This window comes from Notolepis coatsorum, assembly GCF_963971535.1.
Source record: "Notolepis coatsorum genome assembly, chromosome: 2".
In the NCBI taxonomy this organism is placed as follows: domain Eukaryota; kingdom Metazoa; phylum Chordata; class Actinopteri; order Aulopiformes; family Paralepididae; genus Notolepis; species Notolepis coatsorum.
In genome coordinates this window covers 192863940-192874768 of record NC_140166.1, presented here as the reverse complement: position 1 = coordinate 192874768, position 10829 = coordinate 192863940, and the positions used below count along the sequence as shown (strand labels likewise).

At 43.6% G+C, this 10829-nt stretch overlaps 1 protein-coding gene across 1 annotated transcript in view; it reads right to left on the bottom strand.

Moving 5' to 3' along the window:
• The window catches only part of pip5k1ca (phosphatidylinositol-4-phosphate 5-kinase, type I, gamma a), a 161833-nt gene that overhangs the window by 82437 nt on the left and 68567 nt on the right, over positions 1 to 10829 (bottom strand). The window contains 4 exon segments of the mRNA XM_084308908.1: positions 944 to 1095; positions 1771 to 1805; positions 1808 to 1856; positions 2645 to 2676. Of these exon segments, the coding sequence (XP_084165034.1) occupies positions 944 to 1095; positions 1771 to 1805; positions 1808 to 1856; positions 2645 to 2676 (268 nt within the window).

The following is a 10829-nucleotide window of genomic DNA, read 5'->3' as shown; positions in this document are numbered from 1 at the left end:
TCAAGCACGGCTCGGTTAAAAAAACAACCCATCCATGCCTGGAGAAGTTCACATTCCTATGCGAGTGCATATCGTAGTACATGTGTGGTTGGTCTGTTGTTATCTCATATTTATTCCAATCAGATGACAAACCAATGTGGTGTGCTCTGGCCGGTGCAGAGGTGTGGTTGCCTGATACAGAATTTAATTCTGTTTCACGTCATTATTCAGTCTGAAAGTGCTTCCAGTCAGGATTATTTTAGGCATTATTATTGTGGCCAACAGTATAAGTACAAAATAATTCTAGAATATGTGGGACTAGCAGCTAGTGTTTGAGGGGCTTAATCGGGGCATTAGGTGTAGTACATTTTTCAACGTGTCTGTAGGGCTACTGTACAGTAGTTACCTGGGTCTGGTAGTAGTTACCTGGGTCTGGTAGGATACTGTATGTGGCTGCAGTAGTTACCTGGGTCTGGTAGGATACTGTATGTAGCTGCAGTAGTTACCTGGGTCTGGTAGGATACTGTATGTGGCTGCAGTAGTTACCTGGGTCTGGTAGGATACTGTATGTAGCTGCAGTAGTTACCTGGGTCTGGTAGGATACTGTATGTAGCTGCAGTAGTTACCTGGGTCTGGTAGGATACTGTATGTGGCTGCAGTAGTTACCTGGGTCTGGTAGGATACTGTATGTAGCTGCAGTAGTTACCTGGGTCTGGTAGGATACTGTATGTAGCTGCAGTAGTTACCTGGGTCTGGTAGGATACTGTATGTGGCTGCAGTAGTTACCTGGGTCTGGTAGGATACTGTATGTGGCTGCAGTAGTTACCCGGGTCTGGTAGGATACTGTATGTGGCTGCAGTAGTTACCTGGGTCTGGTAGGATACTGTATGTGGCTGCAGTAGTTACCTGGGTCTGGTAGGATACTGTATGTAGCTGCAGTAGTTACCTGGGTCTGGTAGGATACTGTATGTGGCTGCAGTAGTTACCTGGGAAGAAGATGCTTTCCACCACATAGAAGTCCTGCATCAAGACGTCTCTCTCAGGCTTGGAGCTCAGATTGCCCACTGTGTAGCCTATGCCCAGCTGGATGGCACCCTTTAAGGCAGAGGACGTGGTCTGTAGGTTGGTGGGTGACAGAGAGAGAGAGAGAGAGAGAGAGAGAGAGAGAGAGAGAGAGAGAGAGAGAGAGAGAGAGAGAGAGAGAGAGAGAGAGAGAGAGAGAGAGAGAGAGAGAGAGAGAGAGAGAGAGAGAGAGAGAGAGAGAGAGAGAGAGAGATGATAATACAATCTTTACCAGCCTACAGTAGCTGTTCTCTGTCTTCGGCTATGAACAGGGTTCAACATTCTACTGTGCTTCTCTTCAAATGAACCAGCCGTTCCAGCTGGCTGACAGTTTTCCTGTCAAGCCCCATGGGAGAGGCAGCCAACCATAGCCACACAATCACGGGGATCTCCGAGTGCTAAAATGGATTCACGCCTCTTACACTGCAGCAACCACAATGCCTTGCTACTGTTTGATGGCCAGCTGGTTTGAGCTAGCTGTAAGGTCAGTAGTGTTGCAGCGATAGGCAGCACATATAGCAATGCTAGCTGGCACACAATTGACTAACGGATGGTGTCAGAAGTTCAGCCACACTGAAGGGGAATGTGCTCGAGGTCCAGCCAACATTTCTCTGACCATAGAAAATTAATGGACTTCTGGTGACTCAACCTTCCAAGTGGCTTGGGGTGTGAGGAGGATAGGAGCTATGACAACCATGTTTCCACCTAGCTGGTAAAACACTACGCTACCTTCTTATAGGTGGTCTCTCCTGATGCATCCACGCTCTGTGGCCCATCTTCTTCCCTTGGCCAGGCTGGCCTGAGGACGAGGGCATCTGAGAGAGAGAGAGAGAGAGAGAGACTCAGTTTCATATTTCATCTCAACAATACAGGTTAGCAACATCAGTGCAGGCCTGCTGTCTTGCTATTATGGGGCCAGATGGTAAAGTATGCATCTGCTCAACAAAGGATACAATATCTAGGGATAAAACGATGGTGGAGGAACTGAATCAAAGGAAGCGCATGGTTTCTATCCTTTTTTACATGATCAGGCTTTGATCTTTTGGATGTAAACAACTACCTGGTGAGCAGACCAGGTGCACATACTGTACTGATGCAACATGTAACGACTTAGTATGACAGTCACAACGCTTTGTTATGAGCTCCATTCAACCCCACATTGCTCATTCAAGCTAATCAAACTACTGTAGGGCTAGTTACATTTTCAATACTATGGCAAACCATGTCTGAAAGGTTCTACATCGAAAGACAGGGTGTTTCGACAGTAACCATCCTGAAATGACTAAACAACGTGTAATTAGCCTCATCCAGCTCCACGCATTTCAGAATGAGGGTTTATTATGGTGTTTCAGCCCTGACCAGAGCCACAGGTGTGTGTGTGTGTGTGTGTGTGTGTGTGTGTGTGTGTGTGTGTGTGTGTGTGTGTGTGTGTGTGTGTGTGTGTGTGTGTGTGTGTGTGTGTGTGTGTGTGTGTGTGTGTGTGTGTGTGTGTGTGTGTGTGTGTGTGTGTGTGTGTGTGTGTGTGTGTGTGTGTGTGTGTGTGTGGTTGCAGCAGAGTGGTGTAGTTACAGACACGGAGGGGAGAGACAGTGTGGTACCATACCTCTGTGATGAAGGCCTTCCTAGCAGCAGCATCTGAGAGAGAGAGAGAGAGAGAGAGAGAGAGAGAGAGAGAGAGAGAGAGAGAGAGAGAGAGAGAGAGAGAGAGAGAGAGAGAGAGGTCAGTGTTAGTCATTTGAGGGAGAAACTGTTTCTCTGTTTCCCATCATTAACATTTCTTGGAACAAAGCTGAATCCCACAGGGTGGACAGAGAGAGAGCAGCAGCACCATGTTATGCAATAACAGTGTCGAACACAACTGGGGGCCAGCCAGCCAGCCAGCCAGCCAGCCATCCAGCCAGCCAGCCATCCAGCCATCCAGCCAGCCAGCCAGCCAGCCAGCCAGCCATCCAGCCAGCCAGCCAGCCAGCCAGCCAGCGCACCTACAGGGGAAGACGTCAGCCACAAGGGCATCACGTTCTATCCATAGCCTATATGTAGGGGTGGGAATCACCAGAGGCCTCACGATACGATACTATCACGATATGTGAGTCACGATACGATAGTATTGCGATACTAAATATATTGCGATATGCTGAGTATTGCGATATTAATATTGTGATATATTGCAATTTATTACCTTTTTTCAACTGCAAAGTAAAACTTTGTCAACATGTTTTATCTAATAAAATAAAGTTCAGTCTGTTCATCTCACTTCAATAATTTTTATTGCAGAACATGGTATTTTCTCAAGCAGACAGATGTAAACACTGTAATCTGTGTTGCATGCACCTGACAAACTGAACTGTTTGTATTACAGTCATATTCCAACTTAACTGAATGCACACATGTGCGTGTGTGTGGAATACTGTACTATTACAGGTATTGAAATGAACAATGCAACTTCCTTATACAAAAAACTAATTAAATATCGATACTTGGCGTCCCTGTAGCGATACAGTATTGCCACGCAAAGTATTGCGATACTACTACGTATCGATATTTCCCCCCACCACTACCTATATGTATTGTTAGTATTTCTATACAGCAGCACGGCCTATCTACTTTATTTTTGTTGAAGTAGCCACACGCTGAACCGTACTCTACTGAAAAAGAACACCATCATCCTCTAACACAGAACACTAAACCACGTGGCTCAGACATAGAATATAGATGGTTTAAGAGCGACAACAATAACATTCCAAAAGGACCCAAGATAATGCAATAACTGCCAGGAAACACATTTGGGTCCAAACTGATCCATAGCAACAGAATTCCAGTGAAAGCATCTATAGCAGCTTAAATCTTGTGATTTGAAAAGCATCACAAGATCACAACAACTTCCCTCGTCTCGTTAAGTTATGTCATCTTGATCGTTTGGTCTAATGAGAGGATGTAAACGGAAGAGGAAGCAATCAGCGTCGCCTGCAATAGATCCATAATTACTATTTAATTCAACACTCAGCATAATGGTGGCGAGAGAGAGAGAGAAAGAGAGAGGACAGAGAGAGAGAGGAGAGAGATGAGAGAGGGAAGGAGAGGGGCAGTAAAAAGAGAGGACGAGTATAGACAGAAATATCGGGAGATGAGATGCAGAGAAAGAGAGGGAGAGAGAGGGGAGAGATGAGATAGAGAGGAGAGATGGGAGAGAGAGGGAGGGAAAAAGGCAAAGAGAGAGAGATAGAGAGAGAGAAAAAAGAGAGAGAGAGGGAGAGAGAGAGAAGAGATGAGAGAGAGGGAGAGAGAGATAGAGAGAGAGAGAAAAAGAGAGATAGAGAGAGAGAGAGAGATGAGAGAGGGAGGGAGGGAGAGAAGAAGAGAAAGACAGATGAGGGAGGAGAGATAGAGAGAGAGGCAAAAGGAGAGGAAGAGTAGAGACAGAAATATCGGAAGAGATGAGATGCAAAGAGTGAGAGAGAGGGAGAGATGAGATAGAGAGGCGAGATGAGAGAGAGAGGGAGGGAAAGAGGCAAAAAGAGATGGAGAGTAGAGACAGAAAGATAGGGAGATGAGATAGGGAGATGAGAAACCACAACATTGATATTCCTCCACTACAGGGTCAGTATCATTATCAGTATCAGATCACCTCCCAGACGGTCGATCTTAGTGGAGTAATAGAAACCCAAGGGATATTACACAAAGGAAGACACGAGAAACCTGATGAGATGAGTTAAAATACTGCTGACTGACTATTTGTAATGGTGTGTTATTACTTTCTATTTACAGAGGCCTCAGATGAAGATGTCAGTTAAACTGATGTCATTCTGCTCCTGAGACGACTACACACACACATTGGTCCGTCAGTCACTAAGTGCTACATTTCGTCTTTGAATTAACAAGCTTAAAATGGGCACGTTAACGGCAGAGGAAAGCAAACCAGACTTGAATTTAGGAGATTTTGGAAATTAAATATGACCTTTGAAAATAAAGGTAATTCCATGTTGAATGAATGAATCAATACAAATGTAATCTAAATAAATTATTCAGTCCATCTTTCTGCTTTGAAAATCTGCTGAAACAGAAAAGACTATATATATGAGGACAAAGCCATTTTGGGAAACATTCTTTCACAATATGCTCTCTGAAATCTCTATGTTGTAGGGGTGTAACGGTACGCAAAAACCACGGTTCAGTATGTTCCTCGGTTTTGAAGTCACGGTTTGGTACGGGTTTTCGGTACAGTGGGGGAAAGTTTGGCTTTCCATGTTCCACTCAGGGGTGATGTAGTGTGCAGTAACTAATTGTACTTGTAGAGCTGTCAACGAATATTCTATATTGAAATTAATAATAGACTTGTAGGGGAGCTCCAGTAGCTCACCGCGTATCTCGGCGCTATTTAGGCGTCGGGGACAACCGTGCGCGTCACGGATCTGGGGTAAACGAGTTCGACTCCCGGACTCGTCGTATTTTCTCAGAGTGTCTTCCCCCGATCTATACCCCATTCAACCTGTTTCTGTCGGTCATGCTTGACCAGAAAAAGCGATAAACGCTAAAAGAACCAGCTGTCTGGTCAAAGTTTAAAAAAAAAATAATAATAATAATAGACTTGTAAAGAAAAGAAAAAATAATAATTATTATATTAGATTGTGAAAGAAACAGCCCCCGGTGGGCGGCTAACATAACGTTGTATTCGTTCGGTACACACTACAGCCGTTCGGTACGGTACGGTACACACTGAAGCGGTTCGGTTCTGTACGGATACGTGTACCTTTACACCCCTACTATGTTGTATCTCCTTCAAGCTGCAATGATAGGCAGCCTCTCTCTCTCTCTCTGCCTGCCTGCCTCTCGTGGATAACCATGTGACTGAGCCAAAGAAAAGCCTGTTTGCCACCCCTCCACCAGCTCTCTCTCTCTCTCTTTCTCTTCCTCTGTCACAAACAGATTCGCTGAGGGATGAGCAAGCCGAAATGTGCTAATGCAATCACAGCAACACTGACTGCAGGATGGAACATCAGCAAATAATACACACATTCAAACAGCTACTGGTGTCGAGTAGAGAATGTTGGCTGTGCTGTAGATGACTGAGGAAGAAGACTCTATGGCTGGCCATCATTCCATTCTTATTTTCGTATTACTTGTGTGTGCGCACGTGCGAGTGTTCGTGTGTGTGTGTTTGTGTGTGTGTATGCCTGTCTGGCTAAGCCAGCTTCCTAAACAACTCCCTTGTTATGTCCCCAAGCCAGAATGTGTGTGTGTGTGTGTGTGTGTGTGTGTGTGTGTGTGTGTGTGTGTGTGTGTGTGTGTGTGTGTGTGTGTGTGTGTGTGTGTGTGTGTGTGTGTGTGTGTGTGTGTGTGTGTGTGTGTGTGTGTGTGTGTGTGTGTGTGTGTGTGTGTGTGTGTGTGTGTGTGTGTGTGTGTGTGTGTGTGTGTGTGTGTGTGTGTGACTGATAGGATAGCTAATACCACAAGATTTCTTCTCTGTGCTGTGTATGCAGTAAATTGTATATATGTATGCCCAAGTATGTCGGCACACGTGTGTGTGTGCACATGCCCAACTGTGTGTGTGTGTGTGTGTGTGTGTGTGTGTGTGTGTGTGTGTGTGTGTGTGTGTGTGTGTGTGTGTGTGTGTGTGTGTGTGTGTGTGTGTGTGTGTGTGTGTGTGCGTGCGTGCGTGCGTGTGTGCTGTGCATGCATGTGTGCCATGGGTCCAGGTGCTTCAGCTTGCCTCAGAGCAGACCAGCAGTACCATGGTGGTTTGAACAGCAGCAGTCTCCTATATCATGGGCCTCTGCACGGTACGGCTGATTGGCTATCTGCTGCCCTTCAGTCAGACTGGAGCTGTGAGACTGGAGCACCTTCTACCCTTTCCGCCGTTACCTCCCTTCTCTGACGGCTTGAGTTAATGAACCACGACATCAGCGCAGTGTTTGCAAAAATCTGTACCACTCGGAGAACAGCGGCGGATCTGAGATGAGAGCAGGGGAAGAATGAATGAATGAACACTAGAACGTCTGTGTCTTCCTGTCTTCAAGATACAGTCTTTTAGGAAGCAGCCAGACTCCCAGCCAAGACATGACACCTCTGGAATTCATGTTGTGTCAATTCTTGCAGATAAAATAAATAAATACAAATAAAATTAATAAATAAATAAAATGCAGGCCAGTGTTCTATTATTGAAACAAAAACACCAAACTTTGATGATTACTTTTGTATTGCCAAATGTGTCATATATGACCTACCTATGAGTGTACACTACAGTGATAATCTCACATCTGTCCAATGATCACTCATACTGTACCTTTAAAACATCATGCTATTGTGGCTCATGAGAGAGCCAGCATACAGACAGACATATAGACTTGAGCTATACAGACATTAATAATAAGTTCACTGTCAGCCTACATTATAACCCCTAGAGCTGCATAGACAGGGATGGACAAATAGACGTATCCAAATAAATAGCTTCTAGCCTGGGCTGTTGCCTAGCCAGGTGGTTATGTGTCGGGTTAAAAGCCCACTCTCACAGCCATTAACAGAGAGGACCATTACTAGTGGATGGTAGCTATGAGAGGCATGGTGGGAGACAGGGGAATTTAGAGAGGGAGATTGCAGAGGTGTTCTCCCTCCCTCCCTCCCTCTCTCTTATTTACTTTTCTGTCCTAGTGTCTCTCCTCTCCTCCGTACACACACACACAAACACACACACACACACACACACACACACACACACACACACACACACACACACACACACACAAACACACACACACGTTTTGTTCTCTCTCCTTCCATTCTTCCATCCATTTCCACCTCTGCGTCACTCTCAATCTCCCTGAGGCTCCTTCAGAGCCTGCAGGCCATCAGCTAAAATGAGCCTCTCCTTTACCTCTCCAAGTCCATCGCTCCCTCTCCATCTCCATCTCCATCTCCATCTCCATCTCCATCTCCCTCTCCCTCTCTCTCCCTCCCTCTCCCTCTCCCTCTCTCTCCCTCATGGAGCACAGCTAGTCAGTATTTACATGGAACACCTTTATACATGAGTTTCTAGTTTATAAAAACAAGCAAACAAACAAAAATAGAAGAAACAGAAATATTTGAACAAATCTGTGATTACTTGTTAATAAACAATTAAATGTTTATTAATACAATTTAAATAATTACTCAAAAAAGGAGTACTTCAAAATGAGATTATAGACACATGATTTCACGAAACTTAAAATAATTACAGCTGCAGATCATGATAATAAATCTTTGGAGGCAATCTAAAGGTAACTAACTGTAATAAGCTTGTGGAAACATTAGTAGGAGCCGACCCTATACTACATACTATACTACATATAGTACATGATGCTATACAACATACTATACTACAGCCATTTAGTGTACAGGGATCTGAAGGCCCCTGACATACCTATCTTTTAACTACAGGTGATGATTTGATCGATTGGCATGTTTTGATAAATCATGGGTAAAAACACACAGGGGACACACACCCCTGACTAAAAGAGACGGCCGAGGTGTGTAGTACGTTCTGCGTCTATTCATTTTAGTAGAACTTGTCAAAGATCTGCAGTCTTACCTCTATTTAAGGTAATCTACAATGTTGTCCACTGTCAACACCACCATTCCCCCCAGGTGTCAGGATCCTCATTAACCTACATTCATTTTGAGGATCATGTAAAAATATAATACTTAACTGCAGTATAAACTTGTAGATAGAATAGAAATGACCTCACCTTACATGTAAAACTGCTTCTACAAAAAAATAAAAAGTTCTACTAAAGTGAAATATCCTTTTAAAATATCTTTAAAACTCACATTTCACCTAAAAACACAGTAAATGATAATGTTACTCAACATAAAGTCACGTGACATTTTTATAATTTTCTCTATCTTTTCTATAATTGTTTTGTGGCAAGTGGCTTTGTTGTTGCCGCCATCTTTAGTGTTATGGATTTCTCCATTCAAAAATACCAAAATGCTCCTCATCATTATATATATTAATCGTGCTGCTGATTCAGCATACAGAGACCCACCACACAGGGCCGTTGGTGCGACACACCGCAAAAACTATGGGAGAAGAGTATGGGGATTACAGCTGGACAACAGTTTTCGGGGGCAATGGTGTGTCAGGGGGTTGGGCGAGGGGCTAACATCCCCACCCCGTAAAACACTATATTGTTACAGAAACGCCAACAAGAGATAAACAAGACATCAACACCTTGGCCCAGGGAAGAGAAGGGTCTACGATAAGAAGGTCTATGACACCACCAAGACCATGAAGATGACCTGGAACCAACTGGAGAGAACAGCTCAAGACAGAGATGCTTGGAGATCACTTGTTGACGGCCTATGCCCCAGAAGGGGTAGCAGGCGTAAGTAAGTAAATGGTGTGTCAGAGCTCCAAGTGTCCAAGCTCAAAGGAGAATGTGAACTAGACACCCCCCCAAAGAGACCAGACTCGGGGTACATCTACCTCAGTGCCTTCTTTTCAATTGGCTTGCTTTGACTAAATTCTTGAGATTCTTATTACTGGAGCACAGGAGCTTTCGCTCCAAATGCATTCCACAGAGAGAGAGAGAGATCGAAAGAGAGGGAGAGATATAGAGAAAGAGAGGAGGGGGTGAGAGAGAAAGAGAGAGGGTATGACTGTAGTGGCATGCATGCATGCACGCACGCACACGCGCACACACACACACACACGTACGTACACACACACACACACACACACACACACACACACACACACACACACACACACACACACACACACACACACACACAAACAGCAGTGACCTGAGCAAGAAACAGAGACTTAAGCCTATGCATGCCAAGGCAGATTTGCCATCAGGCCTGAGCATCAGACTGCACACGCTATGTCAACAGAGCTTACCTGTGCATGACGACTACCTCGCTGAACTGCTGCTGTGTGTGTTGTGTCCACACAGACATCATTACTGCTACTGCCAGCCCTATCTGAATTGAATGTTGTGTGTCTGTCTACCATGTTTGTTATTGTAAAGCGACCTTGGGTTTTATGAAAGGCGCTATACAAAACCAAGTTATTATTATTATCTTTCTACATTGAGTTTGCCTTTGATAATGGCCATCAATAATATGTTTCATTTAATTTCATTATAAAATATATTTATATTTAGTTTAAACAGAAAAGGGTTAAGGGTGTGTGCTCAATTGTAAAACTTTTTGTAAAATTTAGTTAATTCATTGTATTAATTAATAATAATAATAATACCTATAACCACCAAGCTCTGTCACACAGACCACAATATTTATATATGGGCATTTTCAATATAAAGCAAGAGTTTCTGTATAGTAACATACAATGCACAGGTGATGAAACTGGTAAAAAGGCTTCATTTGGGATAAATAGTTGGTGATTGACTGTGTTCAAGTTGATTCTGGGTCAATGACGTGACGCCTATTTTTTCTGTCCCACTGAATTTCTTACCTTAAAAAAAACATTAAAATTCATAAAAAGATTACATGTATCTCTAATACCTTCCCCATAATACCCACTCTAACTCCTCCAAACATTTGAGTTATTGGTAATTTTTCTGCTATCTGAAGTGTCAAATGTCCATGTGGGGCGACCGTCCAGCATTGACTTCTATTTGGACAACCGGCTTAAAATCACTTTAAATCTATTTAAATATTTCCCTTGCCCTATTTGGCATAATTTCAAACATGTTTTGCATTCATTGACAAAATTATGAAGCATTTGCACATATACTTCCATCATAATATACAAACGAATGTTGTCCGCATATGTTAATTTTATGAAATAT